This window comes from Limanda limanda, chromosome 13, assembly GCF_963576545.1.
Source record: "Limanda limanda chromosome 13, fLimLim1.1, whole genome shotgun sequence".
Taxonomy (NCBI): Eukaryota; Metazoa; Chordata; class Actinopteri; order Pleuronectiformes; family Pleuronectidae; genus Limanda; species Limanda limanda.
The window spans coordinates 2755788-2773794 of record NC_083648.1 but is presented as its reverse complement, the minus strand read 5'-3'; the positions used below and the strand labels follow the sequence as shown (position 1 = coordinate 2773794).

At 44.1% G+C, this 18007-nt stretch overlaps 1 protein-coding gene across 1 annotated transcript in view; it reads right to left on the bottom strand.

Moving 5' to 3' along the window:
• LOC133017781 (receptor-type tyrosine-protein phosphatase N2-like) overlaps nucleotides 1–18007 on the bottom strand; it is a gene marked incomplete at its 5' end in the record, with an annotated part of 140385 nt that overhangs the window by 35705 nt on the left and 86673 nt on the right. Inside the window, one exon of the mRNA XM_061083968.1 lies at nucleotides 1689–1901. Coding sequence (XP_060939951.1) covers nucleotides 1689–1901 — 213 coding nt within the window. The remainder of the gene's footprint in view (nucleotides 1–1688; nucleotides 1902–18007) is intronic.

The following is an 18007-nucleotide window of genomic DNA, read 5'->3' as shown; positions in this document are numbered from 1 at the left end:
TTCGAAACACAGACAAAATGGTTCTATTGTTTTCTTTTTTAAACTATATTTCAGCAGCTTTCATTTTTCTCTTCTCCCTGAAGCATTTTTCCAATCTGTCCTGTCCAGAAAAAAAAGAGAAGCCTCCGCAAACGGCCTTGGACAAAGTCTTCTTGCAGAATGACCAAGAGAATTTAACAGTAGTTTGTTGGGACATGAAATCCAATCAATAAAAAACTTTCCAGCTTTTTCTCTGTTTATTCAATCGTCAAATTTAAATCAAAATTAGGGGAAAATATCCCTTTGTGTTTACCAGGAATCCTGGTGCAGCTCCGCTTTTACTTTTTATTTAACTTTTTATATCTTGTATATATTTTTGTTTTGTTTTATATACAGTTATTTCTTTCTCATGTGAAGTACTTATTGGGTTTTATTGAATTTATTAAATTATTTATTATTCTATTTATTAAAGCAGAATGAGGAGAACAACACGTTCATCTCCTCCTCACCAGGTTTCAGACGACTACAGAGGAAAAGCTGAATCTGAGGTCGAGTCTGCTTCAGATTAAAAGTCTCAACTCAGGATAATAAAGGTTCGATATCATTCGAAGCACAAACAATCTGGATCTATTGTCTTCTTTTTTAAACTATATTTCAGCAGCTTTCATTTTTCTCTTCTCCCTGAAGCATTTTTCCGGTCTGTCGTGTCCAGAGAAAAAGAAAAATGACGAAGATTATTTGACAGTAGATTGTTGGGACATGAATTCCAATCAAAACAAACCTTTCCAGCTTCTCTCTGTTTATTCAATCGTCAAATTTAAATCAAAATTAGGGGAAAATATCCCTTTGGGTTTACCAGGAATCCTGGTGCAGCTCCATCACGAACACTGATCTGTGTCATTTTACTTTTTATTTAACTTTTTATATCTTGTATATATTTTTGTTTTGTTTTATATACAGTTATTTCTTTCTCATGTGAAGTACTTATTGGGTTTTATTGAATTTATTAAATTATTTATTATTCTATTTATTAAAGCAGAATGAGGAGAACAACACGTTCATCTCCTCCTCACCAGGTTTCAGACGACAACAAAGGAAAAGCTGAATCTGAGGTCGAGTCTGCTTCAGATTAAAAGTCTCAACTCTGGACAATAAAGGTTCGATATCATTCGAAGCACAAACAATCTGGATCTACTATCTTCTTTTTAAAACTATATTTCACCAGCTTTCATTTTTCTCTTCTCCCTGAAGCATTTTTCCGGTCTGTCGTGTCCAGAAAAAAAGAAAAATGACGAAGATAATTTGACAGTAGATTGTTGGGACATGAAATCCAATCAATAAAAACCTTTCCAGCTTTTTCTCTGTTTATTCAATCGTCAAATTTAAATCAAAATTAGGGGAAAATATCTCTTTTGGTTTTCCAGGAATCCTGGTGCAGCTCCATCACGAACACTGATCTGTGTCATTTTACTTTTTATTTAACTTTTTATATCTTGTATATATTTTGTTTTATATACAGTTATTTATTTCTCATGTGAAGTACTTATTGTGTTTTTATGCTTTATGTTAAATGTATGCACCTATTTACCAAATAAAATTCCAGGTCGGTGTGAACCTACTTTGTAATAAATCCTTTCTGATTCTGATTCTGAATTCTTTTTAATTGCAGTTCAAATTCAAATGCTCACAGGTGCAGTAACTCCTCCTACCTGATAGGTGGCGGTAGCATCGCCGCCGGTGTCTGTCCCCAGGTTGGTGAGCTTCTCCTTGAGCTTGTGGTGCGAGCGGTGGCGGAGGCAGTAGACCACGGTGGACGCCAGCAGCACGGCCACGATGCACAGGATGGACACCACGGTGAGGATGAGGAACTTGGTGGACTCGGCCTGGCTGTACTTGGTCGGGATCTGCTTGATCTGGCTCCCCTGTGGAGTCAAAGAAGAAGAGAAGGAGGTTAATGAGATGTTTCTGCTCAATCAGCGACGTTCAATCACAGCCAAGAGGAAGGAATCGATTCATCCATCACGCCTGAGTGTCCTCAGCACAGGTGCTGTACTGACACGTGTGCCGGTGATTTCACCGATCGGTCAGACAAGAGGAACTAATCTGCAGAATCACCCGGTGGAGACTCTCACCGCTGCACATGGTTTGATTCTCCTGGAGTCAAGCTTCCACCGAAACTCACTCTGAAATCCTCCAATTCACAAAATCATCTCTCTAAATCGCTTTAGAGGCAGAAATCAATAATTTCTGCTTCAAACTTCCTCCACCTTGAAAATGTCTGGTTCTACATCAGGAGACAATCACATGGTTCTTTTCTGTCCCCATGTAAATATGAATTTGGCTGTTCTCCATGAAAAGTATCACCACGAGCATTTGTTGGACCATCTGTGCCCAGAGGTGTGAGTAGAATGCATGAACTCCTCTCGAGACAGCAACACCACGATCACTGTATCGGAGGAGATCTCCAGCAGCTCTCAAACCGGTTCCTCGCCAGCTCCGACCTCGGCTGAGCTTTAATCCACCGCATGAAAACCAGATCCTTATGCAAACAACCGGAGATGACAGATGTCTTTTCACGCGGCCGGCTGCTTGAGACGACACAATGGAGTCACGCTGCCTGACCAGCATCTCCGAGCTGCTTCTCAAGTGAGTAGAAAACCACAGAAGCAATAATATGAGAGAAGGGAAGTGGTCTTATTGAACTGTTCATCACGAGTCGCAGCTCCAGATAATGGGCCTGTTGCGTTCCACCTGACTACCAAGAGCTAACAATAGGCAACATAATTCCCCGTTATTACACACTGCGTAATGATCCTGACGACAAAGAGCGAGTCCACAGCCCAAAGAGAGAGGAGCTACAGATTGCACACTGCCTACGACCAGACCTCCAATTCCTCCTGACAAAGAATCATCTCAAAGGAGATCAATGGAGGAGAGAGAGAAGCTTTGCTCCACTTGTTTCTGCTCGGGAACAAGTTTTCTCTTTCCTCCCTCGGAGCAGTGGAAATGAATATATTATATATATATATATATTTTTACTGGAAGAAGAAGTGTAAACCCCTGCTGTGGCTCATCGTTCACTTCTCCTGTCAGAACTTGTGTGCTGCAGATTCTGATGTTTGGTGTTTGGAGGATAAATCCTGAGGTGCAGGCCGGTCTCGGTCTCGGGGGGGTAAGGAATAAACCCCCTGTGCCTCCTCCTCCTCGGCGGCGGCGGTGGAGGTCACAGAGATTAGCCGAGGAGGAGCGGCGTGGTGAGTTAATGGAAACGGAGGCTTTGAAAGCTGCCGGGAGAGAAAAGGGGGCGGGGCCTGTCGGATCCCTGCTGCCCGCCCGTCTGCACAGAGGAACCCTGGGAGGTGGAAGAGGGCGTCTCGGATTGTTGTGGAATTCTTGTGAGGTTTTCAAGAGAAGAGCGACCCCCCCCCCCCCCCCCACCACCACCACCACCATCTCCACCATCTCCTCCGTCCTCTCGCTCACCGCCCCACCCCCCCCTACCATTTCATTCACTGAGATGCATTCAGCACCTGATAAAGAGGGTCCGGCAGAAAGACCCTCAATGGGGGACAACAGTTGTGCGATGCTTTGTGGGGCGTCCACTCCGCCCGGGCGGCTCTAAGCCGTACTGTAAAAGCCGGGCGCATAGTAATGTGGCGTCCGTGAAAGGAAGCGCCCAGCGGCTCTGAGGCTTTTTCTCTCCTACTCAGGAAAAAGAAAAAAAGCGATATAATAAAAAAAAGTGGAACAAAAAAATGTGAGAAATCCGTCTCCGTGCTCCAGAGCGTATGAAAGATTGATCTACTTGTAACCGAGGGTTACTACTGAGGCTGTTCATAAATCAGTGATAAACATAAAGCAGGGAGTCAGTGTGTGTTGGAGTTGTGCGGCTGCGGATATTAATGTTGCATTAGACGTCCGTAACAGCAGATACAATTGATTGTGGCTGCGTTGTGTATTTTTTTTTAATGTTTCTTTTCATTAATGCGGTTTTAATGTAAAAGAAACAACAGCCTCATAAACAAGGCGTGAGCTGGCAGGGACATTAATAATGCATCGCTGCTGATTCCACACGCTTCCACTGCAATCATCTTTTTGCAAAAAAAATGTGTTGTTTTGTTTTTTTGTGTAAATCAAATAACTTCATTTGTCATTTTACTCCGGGAGTCGTCTCGTTGTTTGGTCCAAATTAAGTTTCATGGAGAAGGATCGCATCATAACTCACGACTCTAACTGTAACAGCTCAGTCATCTTCCACGGGACAGATGCCGGCGTTTCCAAAAGCACGCTCCCCCCCCCTCATACACACACACACACACAGACACACACAGACACACTGAATCCACCTCCCCCCTCACCCTCTTCATCATGGCTGCCTTGCATGTCTCTCTATTGATTCAAACAAATGCAGCCTGACCCCGTCTGCTTAATGAAGTTTGGTTGCAGTTGTTAGTAACAGTAAAGGGACAGAGGAGAGAGAGAGAGAGAGAGAGAGAGAGAGAGCGAGAGAGAGAGAGAGAGAGGGGGGGGGGTGGGGGTCTGGCTTGATGGTTGGCGTCGATGAAGAGCGAGCAGCCGCGTCGCTCTCGCGCCGTGTAGCAGAAATTTGCAATGATTGAAAATCAAATGTTTGCTCAGGAGGCGGAACCTCGTTACTGTGCAACATCGTGCAACGTTAACAGTGACGATAACAACGCAGCTGTAATCGTAAAAAGGTTCAAAGTATCGGAAAAACCTGCATCGGCCACATCCGACAACAAGAGGTCATCGGCCGGGCTCTGCAGCTCTAACGCCGCGTCACATGACACATCGGAGCTCAGCCCTCGGGATGACGTCACTCCCGAATAACCAGATTTGATTGGCTAGCCAGCCGGCGCAAGCACCACCAGGTCGTAGTAACGCATTAGTAACACTGTAGTAACGTGTCCACAGGAAGTGATGGGATCGTACCGAGTGTACGACGGATTCAAAGACAGAAGCGCTAATAGTGGTCGCATACTGAGCAGCCATCTTGGATTTTGCTGGCTAGGGGGCGTTCCAGTTGTAACCTCCCACTCGGAGGCGGGTCACTCTGAGGTTTAAGGGAACGCGGCGTCAGGCCTTTTCTCGGCTCCTCCTCCACCTGCTAACAGGGCGGCTGCAGAATCTTAATGAAACGTAACGTGTGTGTGTTTAAAAAATTCATAATCTGAGACGATAATCAGAGCGACTTCTTGATTTGATCAAAAGGATCAAAGCTCGAGTGAAACAACACTTCTGTCCGGATCGTTCCGGGCTCAGATGTCACATGACGCAGTTGTTTCTGGAGGAGAATCAGACATTTTGATCAAGTGTATTTCAGTGAGAGGCAAAAAAAAAAAAAAAAATGAAAGGAAAATATCGTCTCCTGAAAGACAGCGAGCAGAAGGGAGTTCCTCTTCAAGTCTCCGCCTCTATTGTCCATCTGCTCCTGGAGGAAAAAAACCCGATTGTACTTGCAAATTTTTTCCATTTCACAGACGAAAAGCGTCACCGTGTCCGTGCAGGAGTCGATCTGTCTGTCTGTCTGTCTGTGAGCGCCGCTGGGTTCAGCCCTTTTCACTCGATATCAGACAGACTCCCTCAGACAGACAGGCGTCTCTGAACAGGAGGTGAAGGAAAACAAGAAACCCTCCAAAAGAGAGGGAAGCGACATGAGCCGCTGCAGAGTATCTGTTCTGGACCGTTTTATATTTAAAATATCTCCTTCGGTGATTTTTTATTTATTTTGTTGCTACATTAGGAGTCGCTCCCCTTTCCTGCAGCTCCATCCTCACTCGAGTTCTCATTCACTGATTTATAATAATCTAATAATCTGTTTTGTAGGTGAAGAGAACATGTGACGAGAATCTGTTCAGAAATTAGAGTCGGACGGGAGAGAGAAAGAAGAGTTTCTGGATTTGAGATGGAGATTTAGCACTGGAGGGGTGTGTGTGTGTGTGTGTGACAGGGTGTATACGTGTGTGTGTGTGTGTGGAGAGGAGGGTGTGTGTGTGTGGATTAGCCAGGCTCCCATAGACAAAAGGCAGATGGATTTGCACGGCTCTGGCTTATTGAGAACGGGTGAAAAAAGGTCAGAGGCAGATCTGCGGTCGGCTATTGTTTCCCTCAGGAAACAAAGATCTGTCCCTCACCTCCGATTCATCCCGGGGCTTTGGAAAAGTTCAACCGGGGCTTTAACAAAACCTTTCAGCAAACAAGCAAACACTACACACACACACACACACCTGCACATGTAAAGAAGTATGTGCATCTACACAGCCTGCACGGACACACACACACTCTCTGATGTAGAGTGATTTTACACTGATACACTCACATCTGCAGGTGCACGCTTGTACACACTTAAAAACGTGCACTTAAGCAAAAGTACACACACACACACACACACACACATACCAACAACATGCTATTAAATTATATCTCACAAATACATTCTTCCATTTATGAATTAAACCCAAAGACGATAGATTTCACCACCCTTGTTATATTTCAGCCAAACCGAAGTGTGAATCCGTTTCTCGGCAACATCCCACACACACACACACACACACACAAAATCCTCCTCCTCCATTAGCACTCGCAAGAAAGATGAGAAATACACAACGCAGTTAAAAGTTTGCCCTCCTGCGGTGCCGGCACGTCGCTGGAGAAAAGGAAAGCAGCGGTAAATCCCATTAAACTGAATGTTATTACAGCGGCGGGTGAGGTGCAGCTGCGTGAAGCTCGTTGATCAGACGCTAAACTCCACCGACACTCCCACTGCTCCCACTGCTCCCACTGCTCCTTCAGCTGGAGGAATCAGGACTTACACAAATATCAACTGCTGAACGAGTGAAGTCGATTTTTCGGACAAACAGAAAAAAGAGGAGAGAATGTTTTTGAGCTTCTCCTCAATCCCACACGGCCTCATTATCATGCAGAACAACAATTCAATCCTACCAAGAGTCGGTGATGAGGTGATGCACCAGACACCTCCTCCTCCTCCTCCCGCGTCTATTCCCCATCCGTCTCCAGGTGCTGGAGGAGGAGGAGGAGGAGGTGGAGGAGAGAGTGAGCGGGAAAGAGAGAGAGAGGGAGTTTCATCTCTACCCCCTCGTCACCCCCTTTTTCTCTCCTTCTTCAGGAAAAGACATAAAAAAGAGAGAGTTCCCTCTCCTCCTCCTCATCCTCCATCTCCTTCGTCTTTCTGCCATCCGTCTCATCCGTTACAAGAAAAAAGGAGGGAGAAAAATGCAGATAGAGATTTTGAGTCCTGGCTCTTCCTTGACGCAACTGAGCACATGCACACGAGAGGAGAGGAAGAAGAGGAGGAGGAGGAAGAGGACGACTGGCCTCCTCCACTTCCACGGAGATGCTATTTTGTTCTCAGAGAGAGAGAGAGAAAGAGAGAGAGAGAGACTACAAAGTGCACGGTGGGGCTCCTCCTTATATTCCTCCCATCCCTCCCTCCGTTCCCTGCCTGTCTACAGCACATGTCACCTCCCCTCGTTGCCATGGCGACCGCTCCACATGTTGCCGACAGGAGGAGGAAGAGGAGAGGTAGAGGAGAACGAGTGGGGAGACGGGAAAAGGAGGGAAGATGATTTTTATATTCACCAAATAAATATAAAAAAATCATCCTCACAAGTCACCAAAGTCACGTTTTCTTTCAAACTAACATTTCAAAATGATTTTGTCGGTGACGCAACAGTCGCTGGTTCTCTGGAAACAAGAGGAAATATCTTCAGAGACGGGTTCACAGGTCGAGAGGAGGCTTCAAGGTTTCTCTCTCTCGGGATCAGGCAGCGTTCGTAGTTTCTAAAATAAGACGTTAGGGATCGGATCAGAATCTGTGACTTCCTGCGATCACGATGATTTGCATAGTTAATGAAAATCTCACGCTCGTACGTCAAGATTAAAAAAAATCCAAATTAGCTTTCTGTCGCAAATTCAAACTAAATCCCTGTGATGTCACGCAGAGTAAAAATAAATAAAAGGTTATTGAGTTGAGTCGTTATTGGGAAAATAAACATTCATGGAGACGATTAAATCATATTTGTAAAATGCACGCGTTCCACTTTCAAAACCTAATTTTTTATTAAAATGAAAATAAATAACTTGGCTTTTTATATAAACTCTAAATTAACATGAATCTCCATTATATCATGGTCATAATCTTTTTTATTTTAAATAATGTGACTTACTGTACAGCACGTTTATGTATTTCATTAGTAATACGTTTCTCCCTCAGTAGATTGTAAAGTGATTATTTATTTTAGAACGATCAGGTTTAGTTCAGACTTATTGATTCTTATCTCAGACGAGGAGTTCCTGTTTATTTGTTTCTTTGCAGGATTAAACAAAAACTACTCAACTGTCTGAGTCTGAATAAAGGAAGAACTCGTTAAGTTCTGTTGCAGCTGCTGTATCCAGGTTTTCTATAGTTTCTATAACTCGTGGATCTACATTTAAAAATTGGATGAGACATATTCAGGGAACAGATCTTTAGGAGTAAATGCAATGTGTCAAAACCTGCTGAATATGAGTAAAACAGAATAAATAAAAGTAACAGTGACAGGTTTGTCGTTAGGGACTTGACCAACTCTGCCACACACGCACATGCACACGCACACACACACGCACACACACACACACACACACACACACACACACACACACACACACACACACACTGGCCTTATCAACAAATAGGACTAATGAGTTCTTAGCTGCAGCGAGTGGAGTCTGATGGAGAACTAACAGCTGCAGCAAACATGGGAGGAGGGTGAAAGACTTAAGACAGAAAGGTGTGTGTGTGTGTGTGTGTGAGAGTGTGTGTGTGAGAGTGTGTGTGTGTGTGTGTGTGAGAGTGTGTGTGTGAGTCTGTGTGTTGCAAGGCTCAGTCTTTCATGCATGGATACATTTTTGTGAGAATATGCGAACACAGTTTAACTTTGTACAGATTTGTGTGTCTGTGTTTGTGTATGTGTGTGTGTGTGTGTGTGTGTGTGTGTGTGTGTGTGTGTGTGTGTGTGTGTGTGTGTGTGTCTTTGCACTGTGTGCAGTTCGGCTTGGAAAAGAAAGTGTGGGGGTGGGGGTGGGGGGGGGCAAATAGAGAAGATGCTGCCTAATGCAGATGACAAGGTCCTTTGTGTGTGTGAGTGTGTTAGTGTGTGTTAGTGTGTGTGTAGAGGGTGTGTGTGTGTGTGCGTGGGGGGGGGGGGCACTTAGTTTATCTTTCTATTCAGCCCCCCCCCCCACTCAGCTCCAGCTTCTTCACAGACACCCCCACACCTCCTTTTGTCCCCCTTGGCGACAGCTGGAGGTGGCAGGCAGTGAGGACTCAGTATGTGACCAGTGCTTTTCAGTTTACCCCCCCCCCCCACTCTTAATACTCACACCCCCCCACCTCCACCGCTCTCAGAGCTCAATGAGGGAGGGTTAAGGAAGCTTTGGGCGCCAACATTTAATTTCCTTTCCCTTTCAGCTGCATGAAAATCGCATCCCGTCCGACCTTTATTCTCCACGGCTTCGGCCCTAGACGACAAAAACGCACAACCCAGACACGACACAAACACACAACCTAGCGCCACTTCCACCTGCGCTCGCTCCTTCTGCGTCTGTCGGCATCGTGGCCGTGACAACCGCCTACAAGCAGGAGGGTTAACCGCCTTATTCTGTCCCGGCCTCGGTCGGAAAAACACCTCAAGTCACCTCGAAATACTGCGTTGGTGAATGTGAGGTCTTCAATGGGAAGTGAGAGAAACCCACAGATCATCATCGCTCTGTTTCCTGTTTCAACTCGTTGTTTCCGTCGCTTAAACTCGGTTTGAGGCAAAAGCAACAGATACAATCACAGAGCACCTGCTCAAGACTGAAAGGAACTAGCAATAGTTAGTCGATTGGAAAAAATGTAGAGTAAAAAAAGACTTTCACCAAACAAATCAGTTTGTTTTTTGTTCTGGTAAATCCTTCAGTATAAATGTGGAGATCTATTTGCTTCATACACATCGTGGCTGTCCTGCGTGTCCGGCCTCCGCTTGGTGCCTCATCACGTCCTCAGAAAATAATGCAACATGTCCACAAGATGCAATACACACATGAACACTAGGGGCAGCGTCAGTGCAGGTCGTGGCCTCTCACTTTTCCCTACTTGACTTAAATTACTTCTTTAGACTGAGCTCATCTGAAAAGAGAAAAACCTTCAGACACAATTCGGCGCTTTTTCTTTGCAGCGGTAATTACGTGATTGTCGCAGGATTATGACGTAAAAAAACAACAACGTCGGTCAGCGTGAAAATCCCAAACTAAATTTTAAATATTAATTTCACACTTGGTATTTATACCTTAAACATGTTGAATGACCATGGTTAAATGCAGTGATGTTTGTACGACATGTCTGGCTGCTCCTGCTGCTTGTCCCTCCACCGAGTGCAATGCATGATGGGATATACGGCTCCGTTAGTGACCATAGGTTGTTCACTACTTCTCCCGATGCATTGTGGGAAACAATGAGTGAACAATATAGGGGATAAGAAGTCCAATAAATATTCGCACAGAAATACAAATTGCAAAAATCACTGGATAGACATATCGGACTCAGACAATGTTTGTTGTTTACAGATTAAAAAATCTAGAAATTAGTACATAAAGCATTAAGTACTCAAAAGGCACTTCTGGCAAGAATGAGTGTTACACAATGGGAAATATATTTAAGTGTGTATTCACAGACGTCAGTATTCATGATTGAAAATCAACAATTACTATATATTATATCACCTCAATATTAACAGCTATGTACCACTTCAGATTGTCCAAAACATTGCCTTGATCTTTCATTCTCATATTCATACAGACGACATTGGTCTTCAAATATATAACAGGCTATCTACATTTAATTGTAAAATACAATATTATAAAGTTAGAGGGGAAAGCAGCATTGAAGTCAGCACTGGAAGTTGTGCACTGTCTTGTGTTTTTCTTATATTTCATCTCTCATGGCTGATGGCTTTAACATTTCAAACTGCAGAAACAACTCTTTAGAAATGGACTGTTCATAAAGCTCATAACTGAATTCCTGGGAATTGTTTAAACATATAACACAGTGTGAATGATCTGTTAAAACTGCAAAACCACCGACAGGGACTGAGTAAAAGCATCTTTTCAAAACCCGACAGCTCTTTTTAATTCTCTCCAGGTCTCCATCCGATCCACATTACAACACCCGGCTTGTAATGTGGATCCAGTAATAGCTGCTCTGAGGTCAGTGCAGGCGATGAGCTGTGAGATTCCAGAGGCTCGGATCACGCTCTGCAAAGCAGCAGATTTGTCTAAAAGGATTGTGCTGGTGCTGAAGGGTCTGGAGCCGTGTGAGTTCCTATCTGTAATCACAATCTGTCGTGTGCGTTTGTTGTCGTGTCGCTGCCAACATGTTGTTCTCTGCCACTGAAACAGCTGGGAGATGATATCAGGGTCTCCTGGATAGTAAGTTGTAAAGAGATGTAAACAGCTGTGGAAGCTGATAAATCATTTTCACTTCTCTTTATGATAACGGCTTTAACTCTGTTGGAGCTGCAGCGCATCACCAGAGAAAGGTTGAAGCAGCTGGGTTCGGATTTAAACTGATAAATAAATACGATTTGAAATATACTTTGTTTAAAAACAGTTTAAATGTGCCTCGTCGATATCTGTGAAATAATAAAAGTAACCTATTGCCTGTGTGCATGTGCATGACCCAATCAAGCAGCTTATTAGATCGTAATAACACCTTTTTATTATCAATTATATCGTCTGATGAATGATTGTCTAGTTTAAACAAGCTGTGGATTGTGTCTCTTATTTTATTGGTGACATCATTTTCTGTGACATCATTATCTTAACATCAATCTTTATGATCCACCGTCCAATAGGAAGCAGGCAATCTGTGAAAAGGTCGTTTCATGTACGCATGACGTCATCTTCTACCTCGCTTGTGATGTCATCGATCACATGACACCAGCTGTTTGGGAGTTAATAAGATGGATCTCTTTTATTTGGGGGAAGCATCTTGAAAAATGTGTTTTTTTTAGGGGCATATTGTTGTTATCATATGCATGAAGGCACAGACGAGTGAAAGCAACAGCCTGCTTCTGGATGTGCCCATGTTCAGGGTAATGAAGGGGGGGGGTATTTAATCTGCAACTGACACTTCCTGTTCCACTTCCGCAGAAAATGATCCGGCCAATAGTGAAGTTGATTTTTTGGGGATTTATTACGACTGTTTATTATCTTCTCTTCCACAATTCTCCACAATGCTTCCTCTGCTCTGACACTGATCATTAAAACTCCCTGGACGTTCTGATCTGCTCCTAGCGGCCACTGATTGGACCTCCCCGGACCCCCCGGAGAGACGCCGGCCCAACTGTCACGCGCTCCGGATGAACAGAGGGTTTCAGACCAACAGTCTCCACATAATGAGCAAACATCACTCATCTCGCCACCTTGAGAACAGACGTGTCTGCCTCTTTGTCCGCCGGCCTCCGGGCGGCGCAGGCATCAACCGGGCTGTCAACGGTGTCACACGGACGCCACATCACAGGCAGCGCCCGGTCGCTTCTTGTGTGATATTCAAATGGTCAAATCATCGACGCTCACAGAGTGAAAAGCTCTCCGTCTTGTGTTTCACCGACACGACAGCTCATTCAGGCCTCGGACCACCGAACCCACGGCCTTTGTGCCGCGCAAACATATTTAGGATTCCTGGGACCCTCCGTCCTGCCCCCCCCCCCCCCCTCGTCTTGTCTTCCAGGATGGCACCCGAGACAAAAGGGCCATCATCCGCATGATATGGTCGCCCCTCGGCCCCGATGCCCCCCCCCCCCTCGGGACATCTCTGAATCTCCAACGTACAGTAGAGAGAGCAGAACATCTGGGCTGAGGGACAAGCTGAGTGTCACAGGGGGTTTCATGCAGGTTGCTTTACAGTGGTCGAGCGGCAGCGGAGAGAGCGTCAGAGCTGATTGGACGAGAAGACCAAGACGTTGTTGAATCTGAGCAGGAAACCACCTGATTGGCTGCTTAACACAATACTAATAAAACATAGATTTATTACATACACACAGTGTGTATCAGAGAGAGAGGAGCTGGCAACTGATAAACATGAACAGTCATTCTAAGAATTACTGATGTTCTTTCCTATTCAATTTCTTATTTCTCTCATGTCAAAGTTTGCTAAGGACACTCAGATAATTACTTTACTATGAGATATTTATCCAGTCATTTTTCTACAGGATTATTCACTGATAAAAATATAACTAAAGCCGTTTTAGACGTGAACTCTGGAAAATGTTCCAGAGTTCGTCTTTCACATCCGAAGAAGCAGCAGGAGATTGTCCAGGATTTTAGTTTTTGTCATTTAAAGAAACTTTTTCCTGATGAAGTCTGAGTATTTAAAAAGATCCACATCAGCAAATAGACAATTATTCAGACACACACACACACACACACACACACACATTTTTTCAATTTCCACTCATTCAAATCATTGACAAACACACACAAATACACATGCACAGTATTTTTCCTTTTCGTTTTCTACTTCAGACACATATCTTTTATCTACATCAGCACAAAGAAACACACACTGCCTCTTCTGCTCTCACACACACACACACACACACACACACACACACACACACACACACACACACACACACACACACACAGCTGAGCTCACTTCACAAGCAGGAGAAGTGTCTTGACAGCGGCGGATGATGTAACTGTCTCCTCTCTGCAGCTCAGAGCATGAAACTCTTCTCCTGACGAGTCTCGAGTCGAGCTGCAGCGCCGCTCTGACTCGGTGAGCTGCACCCCCCCCCCCCCCCACGCCCTGAAGCCTAAAGACACCGAGCACCGACATCGAAAAAACATCCTGATCACCTTCAAACATCGGCCGTCGGTTGTTTCCGTACGTTTCTCTGACCTCTTCACGTGATCTCTGGACGAAAATCGTAATGTTTGCTGGTAAAGTTTGGGCGACGGTATTGTATTGCTGTAAAACGTCTTTTTAATACTTGATCATTTGAATATTTATCATCGCTACACTGATTTTGAACATAGGTCATAAACCCGGCCTCCTCCATGTTAGTGGACGGACATGGAGGAACCTAAAGAAGTCAAGGCACAGTGATGGTTTCTGTCATTTGAGGAAGTTCATCACACTGATGATTGGTCGAGTGCCTGCTGTGGTGGGATGGCAGGAAGTAGCTCTACCCGTTTACATTGTGTCTCTTCAGATGGGTTGTGTTTCCGTTGTGTGTCCTATGCAGTTGTGCTTTTCGTTCACACGCTTGTTTCAGGCGCCTTTTGCCTCCGTACTTTCCGCTCTCAGCACGTGACAAACACTTCTGGTGCAAATCGGCCGCAGACAAAACTGATGGAACTATCTTCTGCATCCCATTGCAGTATCAAGACGGACGTATTATAGCTGTGGTGTAATCAATCAGATATTGTAGCAGATGTATTTTGTTTTCAGCAGCAGAGCTCTGGACTTATTTCCACATCTCGATCTGAGCGCTGCCGAGCGTGTTGTCCACCTGGCTGAGGGAGAGGTGACGTTTTGAGAGAGCTGGCTTGTGTCTGGTGTCTCCTCAAACATCTAATGGAGTCTCATCAGTATCAGAGGCAGTTTGCAGGGACGGAGGTAGAGAAGGACGCAGGGAGAGAAGGACGGATGGATTCCCTTCAACCATCACACCCTTATCAGCCATCTCCTCCGCTCTGAGGGCGATGCCTCTGTGAAATAACTCAAGGTCTGTTATCTCTTGGAGGTAGACGGAGGAGAAGGTGACGACTGTGACTTTCCTCACGTCATTAGTGCAGTTTTTACGTCTGTTTGCGTTTCCCAGTGGCTTTTTTTGACAAATAAATATGTAAGAGACGCTCGGTGCTGCCAGACCACACAGGAGGAGACTGTAGAACGTTCTTAAGAGGGTTCTCCTTTCCATTGGATCCTGAGCTATGTTTACTGGGAAACTTCACAACCTTCAACGGGTCTTTAACGAAGCTCCAAATTAAATTTAAAGAAATTGCTTTACGTGTGGCCAGGAAATGTATAGCAATGACTTGGAAGTCCCCGACTCTCATAGACAGATGGTCTGTGGAAATGAACAGTTGTATTCCTCTTGAAAAGATTACATATAGTCTCAGAAAGAAATACAAGTTATTTTTGAAAATCTGGCAGCCTTATTTGGAATACATGGATACACCACCAACGGAACCATAGGACTGTAACTATTTGCATTATTTACTGTGTCATGGCGGTATTTCTCTGTGTCATCCTATGCACCAACTTTTTTTTGTTGTTGTTTGTTTTCTCTTTGGGTGGGGGGGAATTATTTACTTTATTTATTTAATTCGTTTTATTTCATTTGTGTGTATTTTTTCTATTTTGTTATGTAATTTTCTGTAATGTTTAATGTAGAGTTTTCTGTATGCTCTGCATGTTCTCATGTTGAGAAAATATTTGGAAAAAATTAAATATTGTAAAAAAAAAAAAGAGGGTTCTCCTCTGCAGTTCTCCACAGTTTGTATTCTTGTTTTACTCACTTAGGATCTACTCAAACCCAGTGTCGTTTTTCTTTGAACCTTGAACATAATTCTACCTCGACCAAATTAGCTTTATTGCGATTGCGTTCGTCTCCAGCTGCTTTCAAACCTCACAACCAACTCCGTTCAGTGCTATTTTAAAAAAGACATTAAAACAGCTCAGGATTAAGCAACACTGAGGTCAAACCTAACGTCTAACCCTAACCCTAACGTCTTGGCTCCTCCCACCTGAACGCTCCGGAGATTCCACAGGGCGAAGATAACGGCAGGAAAATGATAAATATAACAAACGAGATTGAAACCGTTTGTGTGACGTTTCCGATCAACACAACACAACACAACACAACACAACACTCTAAAGCCCTCGGTGTTGATTTGATCAGATGACAACTCGTTATCGTCTCCGAGCCAGACTTCTGTCCTAGATGATCTGATCCACATAACGAACATGAAACTGGAATCAATTCAATATAATTATCGGATGTTTGTCGTATTAGCTCCAAATCTGAATTCTAATGCGTCCAATCACAAAGCAGATGTGTCAGAGTGACCCCCCATAACCGATAAACAGACAAACGCACAAACACAGAAGAGTATTACATAAATCCTGAGAGCATCTGTATGTGTGTGTGTGTGTGTGTGTGAGTGTGTGTAGTTGCAGTGTGTTGCTGTTGACACTCTGCCCAGATTAGCTTGTTAAAATAGAGCAGCAGCATCAACATGCTCTGTGCTTGAAAGCCAAGAAAAGTCTGTTGATCAAGGTGATGCTACGCTTGTCGTCTCGCCTCTGCCTCACATTCAATCACCCCCCCCGTCCGCCTGCTGCCTGCCAGTGTGTGTCTGTGTGTGTGTGTGTGTGTGTGTGTGTGTGTGTGTGTGTGTGAGGGACCGATGGCATGCACGAGGCAGTGCTGGTGGAACAAGTGCTAGTTCATGTGTGCACGGGTTGGGAGTCGATTATGAAGTGTGTGGTGATGTAATTCATGTTTGTGGACATGTCGAGTGTGTGTGTGTGTGTGTGTGTGTGTGTGTGTGTGTCTGTGTGTCTGTGTGTATCGACGCCGGGCGAGGTTTCCTGCACTCGTTTCCTTTTCCACTATTCAGCTCAACGCCACCGAGATATTCGGAAGTTTCTTTCAGGCGACGCCACGAGCTGAAAGGAAGTGAAACCCGGAGGAGAAATGAGCAGCGGTTGTTTGAAGAGACGGGAGAAAGAGAGGGATGAGGGAGGAGAGGAGAGGAGAGGGAGGAGAGGAGAGATGGATCCACTTCAGATCCAGCTCTCTCAGCTGCCACATGGAACTAGATCTAATAACTTGCATTTAACTCTGAGTCAATCTGACACTGAGGTTTTCTGTGGAAAAGATTTCACTGTTTTTGCATTTTGCATTTCACTTTTTACTTCACTTTTTATATCTTTTATATATTTTTATATAGATATGTTTATGTCTAAATAAATGTTACTTTGTATAAATATTAGAAAAAGTGAGTAAATAAGAAGTAAAAAGTGAGTAAATATATATTGTTTTTTATTGTTTTTCTTATGTGTGGTGTATTTATTGTGTTTTTGTGTTTCTATGTTCATTGTATGCAACAATAACCAGAGCAAATTCCAGGTAGTTGTAAAACTACTTGGCAATAAACACTTTCTGATTCTGATTCTGATTCTGATAAGAAAAGATTGCGAAAATAAACCAGGTTCACTTGACTTTTTAAGATCTTAATTAAAAACTGTAAGGTCGTCATAGCAATATCCGAGGCCCAGAATTAGTACGACTTCCTTCTGATCGACACGAGGTGAAGTGGAAGAACCCTGAGAACACTGTGGTGTCTCTCAAACTACACACAGAGGCAGGAGGTACACACATCTTTACTACACACAGACACACATCTTTACTGCACACAGAGGCAGGAGGTACACACATCTTTACTACACACAGACACACATCTTTACTGCACACAGAGGCAGAAGGTACACACATCTTTGCTACACACAAGCTGACTGATCAATTTGAGTCCATTTCAACAACATGAAGAATCAGACCAACGGCTCCATTTAGGTTATTTAGAGACTCGCTGGTCCTAGTGTAGTGTAGTGTGTAGTGTGTAGTGTGTAGTGTGTAGAGTGTAGTGTGTAGTGTGTAGTGTGTAGTGTGTATTGTGTAGTGTGTAGCCTGTAGTGTGTAGTGTGTAGTGTGTAGTGTGTAGTGTGTAGTGTGTAGTGTGTAGTGTGTAGTGTGTAGTGTGTAGTGTGTAGTGTGTAGTGTGTAGTGTGTAGGCTCAGAGTGTTTGTGTATAGTGTGTAGCCTGTAGTGTTTGTGTGTAGTGTGTAGTGTGTAGTGTGTAGTGTGTAGTGTGTAGTGTGTAGTGTGTAGTGTGTAGTGTGTAGTGTGTAGTGTGTAGTGTGTAGTGTGTTTCTGCGCCCGGCGAGGACGAGTGGGTT